The 22583-nt window shown below is 26.5% G+C and overlaps 2 protein-coding genes and 1 long non-coding RNA gene across 3 annotated transcripts; 1 reads left to right on the top strand and 2 right to left on the bottom strand.

The window, feature by feature from the left end:
• The first annotated feature begins 12087 nt into the window (after positions 1 to 12087).
• On the top strand, positions 12088 to 13993 carry LOC108478741 (transcription factor LAF1). Its single transcript, XM_017781210.2, has 3 exons — positions 12088 to 12406; positions 13014 to 13143; positions 13223 to 13993. The coding sequence occupies exons 1-3, from the start codon at positions 12265 to 12267 to the stop codon at positions 13827 to 13829; spliced, it is 879 nt and encodes a 292-aa protein (XP_017636699.1). The 5' UTR covers positions 12088 to 12264; the 3' UTR covers positions 13830 to 13993.
• A 1260-nt stretch (positions 13994 to 15253) lies between these two features.
• LOC108478806 (25.3 kDa vesicle transport protein) lies at positions 15254 to 16723 on the bottom strand. The gene is made up of 5 exons (XM_017781262.2): positions 16499 to 16723; positions 16140 to 16300; positions 15892 to 16035; positions 15725 to 15798; positions 15254 to 15471 (listed from the first exon to the last, which is right to left on the bottom strand). Exons 1-5 carry the CDS (start codon positions 16699 to 16701, stop codon positions 15364 to 15366), a joined length of 690 nt encoding a protein of 229 aa, XP_017636751.1. The 5' UTR covers positions 16702 to 16723; the 3' UTR covers positions 15254 to 15363.
• Positions 16724 to 22210: 5487 nt separating this feature from the next.
• LOC128285538 (uncharacterized) lies at positions 22211 to 22579 on the bottom strand. Its single transcript, XR_008275965.1, has 2 exons — positions 22499 to 22579; positions 22211 to 22404 (listed from the first exon to the last, which is right to left on the bottom strand). It is a non-coding gene; the product is annotated as an uncharacterized LOC128285538 (long non-coding RNA).
• Positions 22580 to 22583: the final 4 nt, after the last annotated feature.

Genomic DNA, 22583 nt, shown 5'->3' with positions numbered 1-22583 from the left:
TAGGGCAAAAAGTATTTTTGAGATAAAAGCATTGTTGAACAATATGTTTTTGGAAATTCTTAAAAGTGCTTTTGAAACCAAAAATGCTTTGCAAAATCACTTTTTTAGTCAAAAGTAAAATTTTAACTTTTGCTCAAAAGTACTTTTTTGCTCAAAAACTCTTTTGAGAAGCAATATTAAACTAAGTCTTAGTCACCGCTTCACCGGAGGACATCCTAGTTTAGACCCCAAAAATCTAGTTCTATATAGATTTTGATATATTTATGCATTTGCATATTACTCTCTTTTTTTTTAACATTAATTTCATTATAGTTTATTATCATATCTGTTCTTTTTTATACAATGTCTATAATTACCTATAGCCCCTCCCCAACCCTTAAATAGGAGGACAATGCACTTTAACACATTCGAACCCACGTCCTCCTACACCGGTAATAATATCAATACCAATCAAATTGAGACTCAACCGCTACTCCAAAATAATAATTAAGCAATAATTAAGTCTCCACGTTATAGTATTCTTGTTTCTCAATCATTCAATATTCATGTTGCAAAATCACGTTTAAATATGATATTATTGTTTAATTTGCATTATTCAAATTATTCTCAATTTTGTATACTGTATCCTGCAATGATTGAGAATTATTATTTTCACATTGCTAAAAAATTACCAATAATCTTTTACATTATTTATTATAATTATTAAATTTAATTTCAATATAATTTTATTAATAATTAATTTTTAATCAACACAACTTTTTATTGATTTAACGACTAAAAATTATTCATTATACAATCCATTCGAGTTCAAACTTTTGAAAAAGCAATCCTACCATAAATACTTAAATATTAATTTTTAATTTAAAATAAAAATATTAATTTTTAATTATATATTTAAAAAAAAAACCTCCCATCAACAGTTACCTATCATTATTCAATTCTTCTCTAATGCAAATAAATAACCATATATGTATTTATCACATCCTATGATTAGTTGATTGCAACTATATACTTTCAGTCCATTTTCATCACTGGTCTGTCACGGTGACAATGGCTTTTTAGTGTCAAATTAAAGTCAATGTCTGATACTCGACATGTATGTATATATAGATATTGTAATGTAGACTTTTATGCATACGTATAGCTTATGTAATGTAAAGTATAAGGGTTTTTTGGGCACGTAACAGACATATCTGATACGGTCGGGGATACTCCTCGATCTACTGTCTTATTCTTTCCCATGCCAGTTGCCAGTCAATAACGAACCTTCCATTGATTGAGTCTTCGATGGTGTAGGTGAACTTATATAATATATTTAATTAGTTATTCATTAGATATATTTAATATATCTTTTTAAATAATGATATAGTCCAACATGAAAATCTTTTAGAGTATTGATTGTACAATTAATTTCTTATTTTATATATTTTTTTGTGAATAATTGGAGATAAATAAAGGTGCGTTTTAGAAAAATTAGTTTTATTTTATTAAAATATATTCAGTAAATTACACTCACGGTCACTAAACTATCAGTAAATTTATATATTGATCACTCAATTTCAAGAAGTTACAAAATAGTCATTGAAATATTCAAAAAATTTCGTTTAAGTTACTAAACTATTTTGAAGTTTTTATTAAAATCGTTGGGTTGTTAAAAAAATTTTAAGTGCGGCTGGCGAGCTCCATGTAACGATTCGATGATTGGTACGATGGATAAATAACCATTGACGAGTAAAAAAAAAACCTTAATTCCAAGTTGATATGTTGATTATCTATGGAGATCGAGAATAAAGCCGTTTGGATTTTGTTTAAAAATTTGTGACGTTTAAAATTATTTCTAAAAACTGAACTGTATAAAAAAAAGTAAAGCTTTTGATTAATATAGGCAGTGCGAATAGAGAAAAAGGTCACACCGCAATAACTTTAATAATATAGTGACTTAAATAAAAACTTTCAAATATTTTAATAACTATTTTATAATTTTTATACTTAAATTTAAATTTAAAAAAATAATTTTAATGACATTAATCTGAAATTTAAAATCTATACCTTCACTAGACTCTTGGCTCATGCACTGCACTACAAGTAAAATTTGATAATTAATATATTTATATTTATTTTCATTTTAACCGTATAAATATAAACATAATAAAATCATTAACCTAAATAACCAATTTAATCCATTAAAAGGGTAATGGGAAACAGCAAAATGGATGTCAACATAGGGAAACAAATTCCACACAAAACCTTTACCTAAAACAATTAATTCTCAATGCTTAATTAACATTATCTCTATGTCCATGATAACCTCGTTTACTAATTAATTATTATTAATTATACCTAATTATTCTTAATTAGCGACATGTAAAATTAGAAATTGCTTAACACTTTTAATACATGGTACATTGCGTGTATGGTGTGTCAAATATATTTGTCTCAAAAATAAATTATTGATTTAATTCTTAAATTTTTGTTAGTTAAAATATGCCTATAGTTTTGTATTTTTTGAAAAATAGAAATTTAGTCCATGCATTTGTATTTTTGAAATTTAGTCCTTTCACTTTTTAAATTGTAAAATTCAGGTATAATTGTTAATATTATTTTTATCAAATTTAGGTTAATTATAACAAATATTTTTTAACTACATAGCTACAAAATGAGTAGGGTTTTTTATTATTATTTCAAAATGACACAATAACAAATTTAATAAAAAATATTAACAGTTAAATTTAAATTTTAAAATATGAAAAATAAAAGACTAAATTCAATTTTTAAAAAATACAAGGACTATAGACAATTTTAACCTTTTTTTGTTTTTGTTTTTGTGACTTGCTATCTACCAAGCTACCTAATTAATTTAAGACGACCAAGAAAATTAATTTAATGTCAACAAGATTACCTTTTTTTTAAAAGATTAAAAATATAAAGGAGTTTAATCGAATGATTTTGGAACACTTTGCAAAATCTAATTGAGCAGACGGCTCTAATATTAAAAATTTTATGTGAACATAATATTTGTTTATGTAATTGTTTAGCCTTTTCTGGTTGTACTCATGTAATTAGAGGATATATTTATATTGTCAGGTCAATACAATGAAATTTTAAAATTAGTGTAATTAAAATCAAGAGATAAATTAATAAACATAATGGAGAATAAAAGTTTGATAAATATATTAAAAGTCTATTGATTGGGGTTCTTATTGATTTATTTTATATATCTATAAACATATACTTAATACAAGTAGCCTAGTGGAATTAAATTACTCAACTTAGTAATTTTTTAAACATTTTTTAATAAGGGCAAATAAAATATAAAAAGAGAATCGAATAATTGAGTGACATTTTATAATTTTTCATAATTAAGTGATCGAAAAATAATTATATTAATAATTAGATAACTACTAATATAATTTAGTCATTTAATTTTTTAGCATAAAATTTAACTTTAGCTGTCAATCATTTAAAAATTATCTTAAGATACTAAATTGTTGGGTATGAGAATGAGAATTGAAAACTACACATGTCTTCATAGGAACGAATCATTGAAAAGTATTGTTTTGACTTTATGTATTTGTATTTTTCTTCCTTGAAAAGGAAATTAAAAAAAAAAAAAAAAAAGAGAGAGAGAGAGAGAGAGAGGGGTAGGTTAATGTTGAAGTTTTGTGAGGTTTGATCATTTGTGATATTTTTATGAAAGTTTGGTAGCACAAAAGATGACTTGAGCGATTGTGTAAATTAGAGGTTTAAACCCCACAAGACAGACAACATTGTCACTGCAAACCAAAGTTGACCACATCACTTGCTTTCGCAATAGGTTGTGTTTCTTTTTCTTTTTTACAGGCTTTGAATTCATTGATTTCATTCTTCAAGATTCTTGATTGTTTTGAGAGAATTTTACAAGTATTGTTTGTTTCGAGTTAACTGGTGCTTTAATCGGTATTGGTTTGAAATGAGTTTTTGGTTTTTTAGCTTAAACTGATCGCTTAAAGTAGTGAATTAACGGATGTATTTTCTCGTATGGTTGAAAAGGTAAATCATGATTGATGAGCATGGTTGGACTCGAATCTATGCCCTATAGTACACTAACTGACAAAGTTTTTAGAATTAGATTGGTGGTCAAATCGATTAAGCCATCAGTTCGCTAGTCCGTCTAGTTCAACTAAATAAATCATTAAAAAATTCATAAAAATCCAATTCAATCAATCAATATCGATTCTCGAGCCAACCAATATAATATTTTTCTTTGGACCAATACTCTAGTTAATTCCCAGTCCAACCATTTGGTCTAGTTCGGTTCAAACAATCATGGCAACGAATGAGAAGACTACCACTTGTGCACTATAGACACGGGTTTGAGTCCAATAATATGCATTGTCTATAGTTTGCCTTCTTAGGCTCTCTATAAGGCGTTTCAACTCTATGAATTATTATCTCTTCAAGCACTCGATCTCTCACTAGAGTTGGGAGATAAAATCTCTCACAATAAATAATACCAGATTTATTAAGAGATTCACCGACTCTAAGCAAATAATGTTTCATAAATTTGTCCCGAAAAAATTAGAAATCATTCAACATTATTAATTATTTAAAAAATAACTAAATTTGCATAAAAACTAATGTAAATACCATCTAGATAACTTCATCTGGAAATGCAATGAAAAACATTCACAACATTAAATTGCTTTAATATCAAACTTGTTCAGAGATAGATAGATTAACTCTAAGCAAACGACATTTCATAAAATTTTCTTAAAAATCCCTCAACACTAATAATTATTTAAAAAAGACCTTAAAAACCAATTAGAAAAAAACACATTCCAAATTGGGTCTCTCTTAACGTGCTTTCAATTTGAAACACTGGAAAATGTTCTACTTTCCATAGCATAAATTTCATATGATAGCAACATACTTAAAAAGTTTAACTAGGAATCTTTGAAATGAATTTTTGAGCCTTTTCTTTTCTTTTGCTTAACTTATAAGCCAAGGAAAAAAGGCCAAATATTTATTATAAACAATTAATTATTTTAATTTAATCACCATTCTTAATAAATACAAATCTATATATTCATCCCAGCACACTTAAAACTATTACTTCCGTCACAATATTGTTTGGTAGATCCTTTTTCTTCTTTCTTTTTTTTTTATAGGCTAAATTATAAAAATAGTCACTAGTATTTTTGTTTACTTCAAATTATATTTTAATCACTTACGTTATCGTTTTGTTACGAAGTGGTCACTCTACCGTTAAGTTCCATTACCTCCCTAACGACAGTCCTACGTGGCAGTCCTAATGGGTTTCAAAAACCAACTTGGATGTCCTAAATGGCAATCCAAATTAAATTTATTTAATTAAAAACCTATTTTTATCCCAATAATTGGATATCCAAGTTAACATTTAAAATCAATTTGGACTGTCACATAGGACGGTCGTTAAGAAGGTAACAGAGTTTAACAGTAAAGTGATCACTTCGTAACAAAACGACAACGTAAATGACTAAAACGTAACATTTCAAACATAAATAATTATTTTTATAGTTTACCCTTTTATATATATAGTCTCAAGACAAAATCAAACCAACCCCCCAAAATTTTTTTTTAAACATTTGCCTTTTATTTGAATAATGTTTTTTTCCCTATTAAATGAACACATTGGTTATTTGTAGGAAAATTCATAATCAAGTTGCATAAATGCCAATAAAAATTATTGCAAAATGCAAGGTTTAGACACCTAATATGACAAAGCTAATATTGATCCCTATTTTAAATTCAATATATAGTTGTTTCATTTGTTCTGGACATTACAATAATTTATTTTTATTTTTAAATATATATATACTGTGACATAAACACAATGACGCCATATTATTCCCTAAATCTTTTTCAGCTTCAAAAGAGCAAAGGTTAAATCTCAATGTTTTATTTTATTTTAACAGGCAAACTTTATCTCAATGTTTTATTTTATTTTAACAGGCAAACTTTCTTTGTTAGATTTAAATAATAACCTACAAAAAAAAGAAAAAGTATTCAATTAATCACTTATTAGCCTCTTTATTTTAACCACATGTAAGCTAAAAGAGGGGGAAAAAAACAAAAGGAAAATTTCAATTCAGTTCCTTTGTAAAGTCTTTTTCATACATATTCTTCTAAAAATATTTTTAATAAATAAAAACAACCAATAATTCTTATGTAGTCTTTTTCAAAAAAATATTTTCACCATTTTAAATATAAAATATTAATTTTTACACCATAAAAATTTTAAATTAATTTTAAATTAATAAAAATATTATTTGATTTGGTTCATAAACACAAAATTTTAACTTATTTAAAACCAGATTTATCTCAACATTTAAGCTCGTTTAATTTAAAATTATCATTATATATTTTATTATATAAATAGATATTTTAAATAAAAAAAAGTCTTACGGACTTGCAACCTCAGGGGCTTGGATGAAAACGAAAGCTTGAAGGTTCGACAGAAATTTTAAAATATTCAATCATGTTTTTCTTTTTAGTTTACCTTTTTAGTAATTTTAGCTTTTTTAATATTAATTTTATACACAATTTCATGGAATATATAATTTAATATATAAATTTTGATTTGGTGTAATTATATATATAAAATTTGAATTACAATTTATACATACGTATACATGAAATTTTAATTTTGAGTCAATTGTATATATTTATTTTCATATTAAATTAATATAATTATTTACGTATGCAATATATCAACACAAAAATAATGTTAATTCAATAATATCATTAAATCATTAATAATTTATAAAAATAAAATCAAACTAAAATTTTATATATAAAATTACAAAAATTAAAATTTATATATAACATTACACTATTAAATCAAAATTTACATGTAATTTTGACATTTATTTATTTTTATGCATATGTTAGAAAGTAAACCATCCACATCTTAACATGTTACTTTTTTTGATAACGGGAATCTTAACATGTTTTTTTTAATAACGGGAATGATGTTAATAAAAGTACGAATTTACTGGAATGATGTTAATAACGTCTAAAACAATAATTTTGTGTTTCTATAGAAAACAATAATATGTGTATTTATGTGATGTATATATTATTTTTAAACTGTAATATATATTTTGACATGATTTATGTTATATAATTTTAATAAATTTATATATTTACATCACTTCAATTGTTACGATGTTTATATTTTATTATTTTTCAAGATTTAATATATTATTTAGTACTTGAATTTGATACTTTTTTTTATTTGGTTTAAACATTTAAAGGTTTAAAGATTCAATTGTTACTATGTATACAACAATTGTTACACCTTTTCTTTAACATGAATTTATTCTAATATTGACAATATTTTTATAGCATAACAAAAAAAAAAGAAATACCGTTAATATTTTATGTAATTTATATTACATTTAATAAATTTAAGTACCAAATTAAAAAAATATATAAAATTTTATATTAAACCTGTCTAATATGAATTTTGGTAACAAGCTTGAATTAATTCTATGAACTCAGTTCCCACTTTGGCACGTGTATAATGAAAAGACTTAATTGACAGTGCATTTTTGGTAAATATAATAAAAAAAAACGAATTAGCGATTATTTAATGGCAGTAAACTTAGGAGGAAAAAAATATATTTTATTTTGGTTAATTCAAAGGAGCAATGAGAGGTTGAAGTTGACATATATAAACAAATAATATTATTGAGCTTAATTAATAATTAATATATATTACAATAATCAAATTGTGTAGATACAATCTGTCAATAGGCTCCCAATCTTGAGAATATTTATATATTGTTTAGAAGTTAATGAACAGAAGAAGAGTGAAGGGTCCATAATTGGCAATTATTGATTAATCATTTCTTAAAGTTTATCTCACCATTCCTATCATTTCAATTCAATTCATAAAAGTAATAAATTTGATGTATAGGACATTAATACAAAACCCAAGGTTCCCAATTCAATGAATTTCATTACTTCATTAAAAAACATTTAATTATTCAATATAATAAACCTATGTTATTATTAAATGTTATATCGACTTAATCTACATTTAGTTTTAGGTTTGAGCTTAATTAAGTTCGTTCATCAAATTTTTTATTTAAACTCGAATTCGATTAAATTTATATGTACTCTAGCTCGAGCTTGAATTTTGTTCTGTAATTAAGTTTAGGTTAATAATATATATTAATGGTAATAACATAAGTTTGAAGATTAAAATCTCAACGAGGCTAATGAGTTGTTCGAGTCAGCTTATATTCGGTTCAATAATTGTTACATTGAGTTTTTTTAGTCAAACTCAAATAGTTTGTTAGCACCAGTGTCTCATTTATACCTTTAAATGTCACCAATCAATTAGGTCTCGATTTAATTGAGAAATTATTAAAAATTATTATATTTATAAAATTACAATAATTAGTATTATGCCATTTTATCATTTGATATATTATGTAAGAATTGATATTAAATTTCTATAGTAATAATGATTAAAATTAAAATTTTACATTTACGTGACTAAAACAATAATAAACTAATAGTTAGATGACTATTTATAAAATTTACTCTTATTATAAATATAATTATTAAAGTCAAGTATTGAATAACATACGTATGATACTACTATGGTTTTTATTAGTTATTTGAATTATTTTAGTTTATTGACTCACTAAATATATTAATTAATGGACTTTACCGGTCTAATTAAAGCCGACATTCGAATTTTTAAACTTTGTGATAAGGTCATAGTCTCATAGATGGTAAAATTATTGTCTCCATGAGCTATACTGCGGCGTTGACAGTTGAGTGCATCTTAGTAAGAAAGTTCCTTTACGTAACTAAATTCTTCAATAATTATTGTAACAAATTTAAAATATTAAATAATTAGATGATACGAATTTAGTTTTTTTAATATGATTAGATATTCATTTACAGTTTATATGTGAGATTCGTGGCTGCTATTTTTAATAATATTGTCTTCATGGTTTAAATTTACGTTTTTTTCCTTAGAACTGTAATATGAATTACCATTATATCCAACCATTTGTTGGTGATAATTCATTTTATCTATAGTGTATAAAATCGAGTTGATTTGTATACAACGGTTTGAGAAGAATAGATGATCAATTAAACTTATTATGTTAATTATAAGGGTAAATAACATCAAATGTAATTAAATTATTAGTAATTTTATGTTTTGGTTATTCAATTTCAAAAATTATAAAATGAAAATTGAACTATTTGAAAGTTTTTGTTTAAGTCAAGAGCGAACCAGGGGGGCTGGCATGGGCCCCGGCCCCCCTTAAAATGTAAAATTATTATTTTGGCCCTTAAATTTTTTTAAAAATTTTAAATTAGTAAAGGTAAAATTGTACTTTGACCCTCCTAAAATTATAAAAATTCAATTTAATCCTTTACAAATTATAAAGATATAAACTATAAAAAATTAAAATTTCATCCGGCCCCCCTAAAAAAATTTTCTGGCTTCGCCCATGGTTTAAGTCTCTAGGCTGTTAAGTTTTTTTTTTTTTTAATTTGTTTAGAGAGTTCCAAGCAACATTTTGACAATCAATATGATGGATCAATGCCCATTTATGAGTAGAAGAACATACCTTAGAACCAAGTTGATATGACGAACAATATCGGATATCAAAGAAGAAAGTTGTCCAGATTTTAGTTCGCAAATCATGAAAATAAAATTGAATTTAGAAAAGAAAAGAAAATAGAGATTTCAATTGGTATAAATAAATAAGACCATACATCAATAATTTTAACAGCCTAATAATTTAAATAAAACTTTCAAATTATTCAATGACCATTTTATAACTTTTTAAATTAAATGACCAAAGCATAAATCTACTAATAATTTAGTCACCTTGAATATAAACCCTATTTATAAACTTATAATTTCGAGTACTTTTACACGATTATAGTTGTTAGAAAATAAGTTAATTAATTCGTAAAAAAGTTTAATTAATTATTTTTTCATAACACTGTTTCAATTATATTAAACTAAAATGATTTTCTTTCTTTTATCCAAATAAAAAAATTGATTAAATAAAGGTTGAAATTCATGCACCAATGTATTTAATTTCAATATTAAAATAGTGTTAAAAATGCTTGTATTCTTTCTTTTAATAAATCTGTATTTTTATTTTAAATATAAATTGTCGGTACAGAAAAGGATCGAATAAAAAAAGGATTACATTGCAAATATATTAAAACAAGTTCAATAAACAAATATTCTCACCCATTTGGATTCAATATTTATATTATTATTTTGGAACTTTCCAAAATTATATTCCTTTTCTTTTATCCACATTAAAACTTTTACTTTTTACTTTTATATCTATATTCTTTTTTTCCCTTACTTTTACTTTTTACGGTCATAATAGTTCATAACAAAAAACAGTTATAATAGAAAAATTTTCCCTTTAACATGGACATCTTTTGTATTAGGAATAAATCTGTGTTTTGTCTTTTTATTTAAATAATGAATAAATTAATTTTTATACGTTTTTGTTGACAAATTTATTTATTTTTATTGTAGATAAAACATAATGTAATCCGACTTCTAATACAACTATACAATGCCTCCATGGCACTTTTACCTCTTATTGCCTAGCCATTAATTTTAGGGCAAACTATACCCAAGGTCACTAAGTTATTGGTTAATTTATGTTTTGGTCACTTAACTTCAAAAAGTTACAAGATGGTCACTGAATTATTCTAAAGTTTTCATTTAAGTCAATGAGTAATTAAAATCACTCTTGTATGGCCTTTTTTTTTTATTTGCAAAGTTCTTTTTCCTCTTCTCTTCTATAATTTTTTTTTATGGAATAATTTTAAACATCGCGAATCTAGGAAGTAAAATCCAAATAATTTTCTTTTTTGATTTCTGACATTGACTATCAAATCAACTTGGAAATAAGGCACGTTCTTCTACTCATTAATGGATATTGATCCATTGTATCGATCATCCGATAATCGCTTGGAGCTTGTTAGTCAGACTTTAAAAAAAAAAAAACTTAACAACCCAATAACTTTAATAATTTTTTATGAATAATTCAATAACCATTTTATAACTTTTTGAAATTAAATGATCAAAATATAAAACCACTAATAATTTAATAAGATTAAGATAAGGTGTACAAAGCCAAGGAGCAAGAAGCATAACCCAAAAAAGTAAAATAAAAGAAATTATTCTTATCTGGAAATATTCCTTTGTACTACCAAACAATAAAAAATAGAAAAATTGAATTCTATAGTTAATTTTACCAGCTAAGGTCTAAACAGGCTTGTATTAATTTCAACAAATAATTTTATTATTTGAATCTAATCCATTCATGAATAACAACTCTAAGACTTAAATGGTCCAAAATTCATCTGATAAATTTTCCCCTTCATCAAAGTTAGGTATCACAAAGTCAATAAGATTGTAATTAAGCAAAATAATATTGATTCTAAACAAAACAAATAATCATCGTTACTATTTCTTCAATGAAAAAATGGGTAAACTATACTTAAAGTCACCAAACTATTCGTAAATCTACGTTTTAGTCTTTCAATTTCAAAAAGTTACACAATGATTATTGAACTATTCAAAAGTTTTCATTTAAGTCATTGAACTATTTGACAGTTTTTTTTATTTAAGTCATTGGGTTATTAAATTTTTATTTTTCAAAAGTTCGACTAGCGAGTTATAAACGACAATTCGACTATCAATATAGTATGTCAATACCATCGGCAAGTAGAGTAACATACCTTAGATCCAAGTCGGTCTGAAGTCAATGTCGAATGTCGGAGAAGAAAGCTGTTTGGATTTTGGTTCGCATATTCCTTATGTTCAAAGTTGTTTCATAGTGACCATTATGTAACTTTTTGAAGATAAGTGATCAAAATGTAAATTTACTAATAGTTTAATGACCTTGAGTGGAATTTACCCAAAATTTCAAAGAAGTTTATTTATTGGACCAAAGATAAACTTATTATATCATAATTAAGTAGTATTAATAAAACTACTTCAATATTATTTATTTTCATTTCCTTTTTTTAAAATCAGTGAACTTACAACTAATCTTAGATTTGTACCATTAATAACTTTTTGGGGGCCAGCTATTTATTGCATTTGCAGTCTCTGCCCTTTGCTTCATTGCTTATTGCCCCTTAATTTTTCCCTTTTCTCTTTGTCTCCTTTTTTTTAAAGCTTGTACCAAAGGACAAGCACTGGTTTCTTTCTCCTTCTAAAGCTAAAAGAAAATGGTTTCCAAGCCATCTGAAAATAATAAGCCAAAAGCTAAGCATAAGAAGGGTTTATGGTCACCCGAAGAAGATTTAAAGCTTAGAAACTATGTCCTTAAACATGGCCATGGTTGTTGGAGCTCTGTTCCCATCAATGCAGGTTACTTTCTATTTCCCTTCTCATATTCATTGTTATATTTCTGGGTTTTTTCTTTATTTGTTGATTGACTGGTGTTTAAATGATTTTGCAACTAGTAATGTCATGTAATAAAGATTATTGTTTGTACTTTGTTTGGTTTGCCCTGTCTGTGTAAAAACATTAAAGATTTTTTTTTTTCTGTTTTTGTTGGTAGTGGTGGTGGACTGGTGATGTTGATGGTGGGAGTCAACACAAAACAAAAAAAAAAATTGTGGTAAAAAAAAATCTTGAGTTAAAAGGAAAACGATTGATTCTTTTATTGGCTAAAGCAAAAGTGAAAAGAAAGTGAAAGGGATTGATGATGATTGATGACTACTTTCTGTTTGTAAAAATAACTAAACTGAACTTATCATCAAACACTTTAAACAGCTTTCCCCTGTTTTTTTCACATGAAATTGTAGATGTTGTAAATTTACCGGTATTTACTACGTAATTCTGAGGCGTATATAAGCGGTATTTAATATATCTTGTAGTACTTATGAAGTTTATGAAATTATAAATTAGTATAATGGTAAAATTACACTTTGACCTCCCCTAAAACATTTTTCTGGCATAATTGTACATTCAGGGTTGCTGAGGAATGGGAAGAGTTGCAGATTAAGGTGGATTAATTACTTGAGACCGGGGCTAAAACGAGGAACTTTTACGCCGCAAGAGGAGGAGACGATTCTCACCCTTCATCATTTGTTAGGCAACAAGTAAGCAACAACACTTTATGTATGTATGTATGTATGTTTGTATGTATGTATGGAACTAATGATGATTGTATTTGATTAGGTGGTCACAAATTGCACAAAATTTGCCTGGGAGAACAGATAATGAGATAAAGAACTATTGGCATTCATATCTGAAAAAAAGAATTGCAAAAGCTGAAGAAATGGATTCTCAAGCAAGGAGTCAATGCACAACTTCAAGCTCGGAAAACAAACAATCCACACCCTCCTCTCGAATTTTCTCTGACCAAATGCCAACCTATGAATCGTTCAATCACATTGATAAACTCTCGGTAAGCACTGATCGAGCCGTTCCGCAGCATGTTATCGATTTCTCCAAAGAGCCACAAAGAAGCCCCCTGCCAAAGGTTTTATTCGCAGAATGGCTATCGCTTGATCAAGAATGCGGTCCGGCGGCTACCTCTTATGGATTTAATCACAATTCAAGTTCAAACTTCCAAGACCCTTTTATGGACGCGTTCTTGTTAAACGAAGGAACATTCGGTGGCAGTGATCTTCACGATGGACTAAGCAACGGGTCGGCAAACGAAATGTTTAGCTCACAATTCGATTTCGAAACCCAAATTTCTGGGAACCAGTTCGTTGGTTCCTTATCTGGGGATGATATATGCAGTGATTTCAATATGAATAACAATGTAATGTACATGTAAAATGGCTAAAAAGATACTTCCTTTCATTGTATAGAGATATAATGAGATAAAAGTACCATAAAGTTTATTGTATTAAGAGTCTGATTGCATTTTGCCTTCTTACTCAAAAATGGGCAAATTACCTATACATTAGATCAAAGAGTAAATTGGTCTTTATATTAAAATTTCATCTATTTATACTATTACAAAACTATTCTTTGTACGTCGGCATGAGGTGGACATGGCACGTCATGAGTTACTGTCTTATTATTCCGTCAGCCACGTCAGTTTTTAATAGTAAAAATAGATGAAATTTTTATAAAAATGATCAATTTATCTAATGTACAGTGACCAATTTATCCATTTTTTGAATAAAAAAGTCAAAATACAATCTGGCTTCTAATATAAAAACCTTCGTAATACTTTTACCGACTTAATACCCCACAAATAAGGTAATAAAAGAGCTTTAAAGTTTTAATTTTTAATTTTTTTTTGTTATTTTTCCATGATGTTGTTCTTGGTGTACCCATAGTTTGTTTTCAAAAGGACAGGTTTCAACACAGTGTAACATTGTATTTGTTTCTCTTTTTAATAGCAAAATTTTATATATTTTGTGAACTCAATCATTTGGTTGACCCATTTTTTATTTATCATATTATATATTTACTAAATTATCATTGAGAAATTGGAAAATATTTATTGTTTCATTGACTTCTGTAAATAAATTTTAAGTGCAGCATCCATTGGGATTTTGGTAGTACGTTTGAAAAGGCCAAACTGTTTTGCCTTACATCATCTCCACGTTTTATTCATATTCAGTAAGGTCAATGATGCTCTTTTTTGTCCTTTAACAATGAACCCAAATGGTAGTACAATAATTCACCCAAAAGCCATTGAATTCGGTACATCGAGAGAAAGGGTGGTAAATGTTCCTAAAAGTGTTTTCATGTACCAATTTTTAACTGGTAAAAGTATTATAGAGTATCTTATATTAGGAGCTAAATTGTAATTTACCTTCTCTATTAAAAAATAGTTAAATTAGCCCTTATACATTAGATAAAAGGGCAGTTAGTCTTTCTGTTAAAAAATTTATTCATTTATACGGTTAAAAATTGATCCATTTACGTCAACATAAAGTACACATGATATGCCACATATCACTGTCTGATTATTCTGTTACTCACGCCAGTTATTAACTGTACAAGAAAAAATTAATTTTCTCTTTGATCTAATATATATGGATTAAATTGTCAAATTTTTAACAAAAAAATAAAATATAATTTGACTCTTAGTATAGAGCTTTCATAATATTTTTACCATTTCAATTTGCGACAATACTAAAATGATGAAAACTTGGATTGAGAAATTGATTGATTGAGGTCTATTAATTTACAATCTGAATAAATGGGAAGCATAGTACATGAAACACATAACGTATACATGCATGATCAATTGATATCATGGTTTTTGGCGTGTATATATATATGCACATATATTTGAAGTTCTTGCGGTGAATTGAAGCTTTCTTTGATCATGATTTATTATTTGAGTAGCTCTACAAAGTTGATATTAAGTAGTCATCTGTAAAAACTAGGCTAACCCATAAAAGAATCCAAGCAATTACAGTAATGATTGCAATGGGTGTCCAAATCAATGCAATTGCCTGTTAACAATGGTTAAGAAAAAGAAAAGGGTTAACATTTGCAAATGGATTAACCCAATAAAAAAGGTTGGTGAAACCAAAAAGAGTTGATAAAATTATTAGTGCTTCAACTTGGTAATTAAGTCTAGATTGATATTTATATTTCATCAAATTTTGATGAAATTTAAATTTAAATATCAGAATGGACTTAATTACTAAATTCAAGTATTAAAGTTATATTAACCCAAACGAGAAAAAAAAATTCAAGACATGCCTCAAGCCGTGGAGAACCCCATAATAGAGAGGAGCTCTGAGGGGTATAATTAGCTGCTGGTGTCTCTAATATTTCTGCACAAAATAAAGTTATTCTTATGTATTCTATGTGTTCAATGTTCATACTTAATTAAGCACAAAAATTCCTTAATCTAAACCGAAAATTACCCGAATTTCGTCTTCTTTCTACGATATCAGACATGTTTCCGGTAACTATATCGAGTTCTCGATGACGATTAGCATTCAGCTTCGATAAATTGGCCTGTGTTCTTGTATCAATGTATTGCTTCCTAATACTAGAAATAATACTATCTGCAAATTCAAAACCAGAATATATTAATTCAATATGTATTTGATTGTTTAACATTGAAATGTAATGAACTATTGCTTAAAAATTGCTAATGGGGACATTATACCGAATTTAACAAAGCTGTATGGTTTAGTAATTTTGTAAATGAGGCCATTATCAAACTTGTCAAACTCCTTTTGCAAATCTTGAAGATAATTGAATGCTAGTTTTCTTGGATATGAAGAATCGCATAATGTGATGAAGCAGATTCCATTCACCACCAAATAGCTTAAGGTAAAGAGCAAAAATAGTTCATCTTAATCTATGTTTGTATACGTGTCGGATAAAAACAAAAAGTTGGTGTAATTATTGCCTTCAAAAACCAATTAAATGAATGAAAGCAGTTCAAGAAATATTAAGTTGTATGCATATATGCATATGAATGAAAACACACACACATATAGTTTGCGTGGGGTTAAAGGATACTTGAAAGAATGGTGATCAACGCGGATGGTCATTGAGGGAAGTGGTAAAGCTCCTTTGGAGATTTCATTGAGAAGGAACTCAGCTTGTTGCTTGTAGTTAGATGATAAGTTGTGAGACGTCGTCGTCTCGTTGTTCATGTACCTTGCTTCTTGTGCCAGTGGTAACCCATCTTTCACTCTTCCAACAATGGTTAGCTTCACCATTTTTGGATTATGAAACAATTTCTTTTTTGGTCTCTCAAGGCGTGGGTGATGGGTTATATAGGGGATAAAGGGAAGAAATGCTTGCTTTGAAGGCAAAGCTGATATAATATTAGACGTGAAGATGAAGACAAAGTTATACCACTTCGGCTGCGTGCAAAAGCTAAAAAATGAAACCCTGTGCGGTGGGTCAATAGCAAGTTTCATGAGGAGAAATGTTATTGTTTTTAATATATATTTTTTTGGGTATTCGAGGATCATTTTCTGATTCAAAGTTATTTTTATAGTTTGGAATTAAGAACAATAATGGAAACTTAAATGGTTGAAGGGAGTTAGTTACTCTTCTTGAGGAGCCTGTGGGTAAAAAAAGCAACAGCAAATTTTATGAAGGCTACATGTAATTAATACAGTGAAGATAGTTGTGAAGTTTAGACTTAATCTTGTTGAACCTCTAGGATAAAATAATACAAGTATTGTTGATATAAAGATGGGATGGTGGTGATTGAGGAAATTCTCCTTGTGGGCTTGAAGTAAAAGGATATAGTTAGAATGTAGGAGAAGGAATGGTAACTAAAAGTAGAAGCTAGGTGTTCATAAGTTTAGTTGGATTAGATTTGAACTAAGCTTGAGTATAATATTACTATATGTTTATTTAAGTTCAATTTAGTTTAATATAATGATCTAAAATTTTGCTCGAATTTATCTGTATTTATAAATGGCTAACTTAAATTTATTTTAGATCCGTTTATATTATTTTTTAAAAAAAATTAATATATATCTGTATTGTTCAAGATCATTTTAGGGTCTAATATTTTTATCAAAATCCTACTAAATATCAAACGAATCTTCAAGTTTAAGCAGATAATTCTATATGGGTCTAGGGATCACTAGTGTCTTGGTCAATGAGATATTGTCGTCGCAAGTGGTTTTTTTGGATTTGGATCAATTGATGCTTAACTAATTTAAGTCATATAATTTCTGGGTCTCATTGTTGGGGCTTTGGCTCATTTTCTCTGTCCATTAAAAAAATTTCATCCAGGCTTTAAGTTGCACCGAAATAAAGCTGGCCCATACTGTTGCTTCCAACTTTATTTACCAATGGAATTTGGATCTAGCAAAGGCCCAATATTCTATTTTATCTTCAAAATTGAGAGTATTCTTTTACACAAAAATAAAAATATTAAATTTCGTACTCAAATTGTGGCCTTTTTTGGATGTTAAATTATTTTAAAAATAATTTGGGTTTGAATAATTATTTTATTAAAAATATTAAATTTTAATCTAAACAAAGAGTGAGGCTCTATAAATTATACATGCAAATTTATAAGGGATAATAATAAATTTAACTACTTTTGACCTTAGTTTTTTATTATTTCGGCATTTCAATTCTAAATTTTAGTAAAATTATTTTGGACTAAAAGACTAATTGAATTTTTAAAATTTAATAGTACTAACATGACCACTGCATGATAATCTACATGTACTTCATTGCTAGCATGGATTATTTTAAAAAAAAATATGAGCATTTAAATTTGTTGAATTCTTTTAATATTGTTTAAATTTTTTTTTAAATTTTGATGTACACCTAAGTTGTCACTTGAGTTGCCACATTAGTACCATTAAAATTTCAACAGTCCAATCAAAATTTTCATTTTAAAAATAATTTAATTGAAATTTGAAGGTTGAAGATTAAAGTAATTTAAAAATAAAAATTAGAGTCAAAATGATAAAAGGTAAATATTGAAAGCTAAATTTATTATTATGTCCAATATTTTTCGATCTGAACCAATGGTCGAATCGATTAGACTACTCATTTTTATTTGAATAATTTTAAAAAATAAAAATAATAAAAATAAAGACAATTTTGAAAAAAAAGGAAAAATTAAATAAGTTAAATAAATTTATAAACAAAAATAAATAACAATAAAAATATAAACATCGATTATACATTCTAAATTCAATTAAAATTTTAAAACATTAACAAAATTATCAACATTAACTCTAAAACTTGAAATGTTTTAATCCGAAAGTCCAACATTCATTCAACCAAAATTAACTAATTATAAAACATAAAAAAACCAGTTTGGGTCATGAATTTTGGACAAAAAACATAAAACCAATTCATCCATATTTCAATACACTTTAAAATCAGTCTGATTCTCAATCCAACAAACTAATCCAATTAATATAAACAACACTATCATACCAACTTAGAAAATTCTTCGAAGCAGTTGAAACTCACTTAAAGCTAAAGAGACTCACCTCTTGCACGTGTACACATAAAAACAAAAACAAAAGCATCACAACATATCACAAGAAAGCTTTATAATCCTACAGACATACATACTTCCCTCATTTCATTTAAGGCCATGAATTGAATTTTGCTGACACCTAACTGAAAACTACCATTCAAGGCTGCGACATTGCCTTGCCTTGTGAGAATTGATTTGAAACCCAGAATTTATAACCATCAATATCTAATTTCCTGGCACTATACCCCAAGCCAGGCCCCGCCCCACATCCCATTCAAGTGTGTTTGCTTTGCTTGTTCCTTTACAAAGGTGGCGGTACGAGAGTGGACCATGGCAACCACTTATTACAATTTAGTGAAAAAATACTTGTTGTTACTCAGTCCCCTACTGCACCCCCATTTTGTTCATTGGCTGTGGATGGTGTAGATAAGTTTTAACGTTGGCTTTACACAAACTGCTTTACAATTGTTGCAATTTGAGGAAAGGAGACATTCAATCAGCTTTTTATCAGTCTTTTCTAGACTTGGATGATTAAAGAGAAAAAAAAAAAAACTAACCTCATCTGAAACGCCATGTGAGTGCTGACATCTGACAATGGCAGGTGTTAGCCACTAAACCCCATTCTTCCTTCTTATTTGGATCTAAATACAATTATATAATTAGATTAATTTCATTAGACATTTATATAAATTCCGATATGAAACATATTTAAAATATATGAATCAAATTTTAATTAAGTATATATCTATAAGTTTAAATATAATAGGTTAAAAGAAATATCCTTCACAAGTTTCAATAAAATTAATTTTTTAATACGAGACTTAAACTATTCATGCAATAGTATATATATATTTAAATTTTAATTTATATATTTTAAATATGTTTCTGTCATATTTAAATTATTATTATTTAAAGTCACAATAATTAGCTAAGAAAACTTAAAAAGAAAATAGCCTTTATAATTTTTAATAAGATTATTATTTTTAGTACGTAGATCTAAGGTACCCATGCAATAATACTTACATATTTAAAATTTAATTTATATATTTTAAATATTCTTTACATTATATCTAAACTATCCTTTAATGTGTTAAAGGTTTCACATCTTGAATAAATTTGGAGTATACTTGGACAACACAGAGGGATTAGATGAAAGTGTAATAATTATGGTAGTAATTACACTCCCTTGTAATTATAAATAATTATATTCATTATACGTGTTTGACTAATAGAGTGTAATTATATCATAATTTCCTATGTAATGTTTGGTAATAAAATTGTAATTACATAGTTATATAATTTTTATTTTTAAAAATATTAAAAATTATAAAAATGACTAGTATGATAAAATAATTTCTAAACAAGTAACAAAAATTAAAATTAAATCACCACATGTATTATGTTAGTCTAAAAAATTGTTGATAAAGCGATTATTAATAAAAGTAATAAGAAAATTATGCATTATAAGTAATTCTACCTAACTGCTCCAAGTATGTTTGTTGGCTTATTCCTTTTAATATTTAACATATGTTTTATCATCATTGTTGGTCATTAACCGAGTTCATCACCTGAATTTGGATCTATATCATTAAGATTATCTATATCTCCTTCTTCCATGTACTTTTCAAAGTATCATCTCAATTTCACCTATAATTCAAGTTATGAAATATGCAATATGTTAGTACGATCCAACCTTATTATTTTTATATTATACTAAGGTAATATTGTTAATATGAAAAATATCTTTTTTTTTTTTAGAATCTCAAATGTCTTTTCAATTACATTTTCAAATCTTGAATGTCTCAAATTAAAGAATTCATGAGTTATCTATAGCATTTGTGTTTAGCACAATTCTGTCAAATGGTATCATACTCCACGGTATGGTGCTAAAAAACCTTTTGTATTTGCATCATTAGCATCGATCTTATAATATTTGGATTTACAGTCCAAATAGTCTATAACATTAATTATAAAACTTATACAAATTTAATTTGGAGAAAAACTTATGCTAGGTTATATCCCTTTTATAATAAATAAACTAAATAAAAACAATATAAAATTTATAATATATAATATTCATAAAAAAGTTTTTAAAATTATCTAATAACTTTCATAACACTTCTTATAAATGATATAATTTTCTAACATAACTCTAGAAAAGGATTTTTTATAAATTAAGTTTTGATAAAAATTATAACATTTTTTATAAATAACTGTATTATTTTTATAACGATGTTTTTGCCGGTATTGATCCAGATTTGGATTCTGAAGTAGAATTTGGAGCATTCCAAAAACTTGGAGATCAAACTACAAGAAGACAAGTATTCTGATGCAAGATTGCTTTGTTATTTTTCTGTTTTATTTTTATTTCTTATTTGCTATAGATTGAAGGAAAAATCTTGATTTAAATCACAGTCTTTTCTTTTATTCTTGTTATTTCTTTATTTTATTCGGGAGATGATTCCAAATAAATAGATATGAAAGCTATAATTGTAAATCACGATTGAATTTATGGAAGCATTGGTTTATACATTCCTCTTAGTATCTACTTTAGGGATAATTTTTTCGCTATCTTTTTCAAGAACCGACTAAAATTCTAACTAAAAATGAAATGATTTTTCATTATCTCAATTGAATTAATGAACCTTCTAATATATCATGGACACATAAATAAGTTATATTCATATTTTTTATTATAATTTTTATAAATAAATATATTTTAACCATTTTATAATATGTAAATTAATTTTTACAAACTTTTTAATTATAACTTTAATTTTTTAGGATTTAAATAATATAAATTTTTATTATAATTTTATAAAATTACATATTTTTATAATATAATTTTTAGGATTTTTAATATAAGAAAATTTTTGCTATAATCATTTCAAATATTCATACATGTTCATGTTTATAATATAAATTTTATAATTTATATAAAAATAATTTTTAAAATTGACTTTGAATGTAACTTGTGTAATTATTTCAATTTTCACTTTCCTCCTAATAGCGAGAAAATATAATTAGAGTGCTTCAATTATATCCAATTCAATAAGACTCATTAATTATAATGATTATTCAAACATATCATCATTATTTAATTATAAATAATTATATCTAAATCCAATTATTAAGTGATTTTTCAAGTATTATCTTAATATTTAAATAAATATAATGAAATTAGAAAATTATTTAATATATTATTAGTGAAAGTTTTAAAGGAAAATTCTAAAATTGATACATCCCACTTATAAGTACAATTTTTATAGAAAATGTGATAATAGTTAACTCTTATTTTAAAATTAAAATATTTCACTTCCACAAATTAACTCCATAAACTTCAATCTTAGAAAAGTCTAGGTGGGTGTCTGTGAGTGGGGACAAGAGAGAGAAGAGAGCACATGCATCAACGTGTTTCCACACATATTACAGAGCAAATTGGCGGGGATTTGACCTACAAAAAAGCACCCAATAATAAATGTCAAAGCCTTTTTAGCATTGCTGGAAACGATGAAGCTTTTGTTAAATATGGATCAGAATTGTCGAACCTCAAGGGTTTCGGTATGTGGCCATCGCTGTCGCTAATCAATAATTCCTAAAACCACCCATAATTATAATTTATCCATTCCAAAA

The sequence above is a fragment of the Gossypium arboreum genome, chromosome 12 (genome assembly GCF_025698485.1).
Source record: "Gossypium arboreum isolate Shixiya-1 chromosome 12, ASM2569848v2, whole genome shotgun sequence".
Lineage (NCBI taxonomy): Eukaryota > Viridiplantae > Streptophyta > Magnoliopsida > Malvales > Malvaceae > Gossypium > Gossypium arboreum.
Note: the sequence above shows the minus strand (reverse complement) of the source record. Positions and strands in the feature narration are given on the sequence as shown.

Bases quoted from the DNA above. Each gene is read 5' to 3' on its own strand.
- LOC108478741 (XM_017781210.2), top strand. From the start codon at position 12,265: ATGGTTTCCAAGCCATCTGAAAATAATAAGCCAAAAGCTAAGCATAAG. The intron at 12,407-13,013 runs GTTACTTTCTAT...TTGTACATTCAG, and splicing joins CTCTGTTCCCATCAATGCAG to GGTTGCTGAGGAATGGGAAG. The intron at 13,144-13,222 runs GTAAGCAACAAC...GTATTTGATTAG, and splicing joins CATCATTTGTTAGGCAACAA to GTGGTCACAAATTGCACAAA.
- LOC108478806 (XM_017781262.2), bottom strand. From the start codon at position 16,701: ATGGTGAAGCTAACCATTGTTGGAAGAGTGAAAGATGGGTTACCACTG. The intron at 16,301-16,498 runs GTATCCTTTAAC...CTTTACCTTAAG, and splicing joins GTTGATCACCATTCTTTCAA to CTATTTGGTGGTGAATGGAA. The intron at 15,799-15,891 runs GTAATTTTCGGT...TATTTTGTGCAG, and splicing joins AGAAAGAAGACGAAATTCGG to AAATATTAGAGACACCAGCA.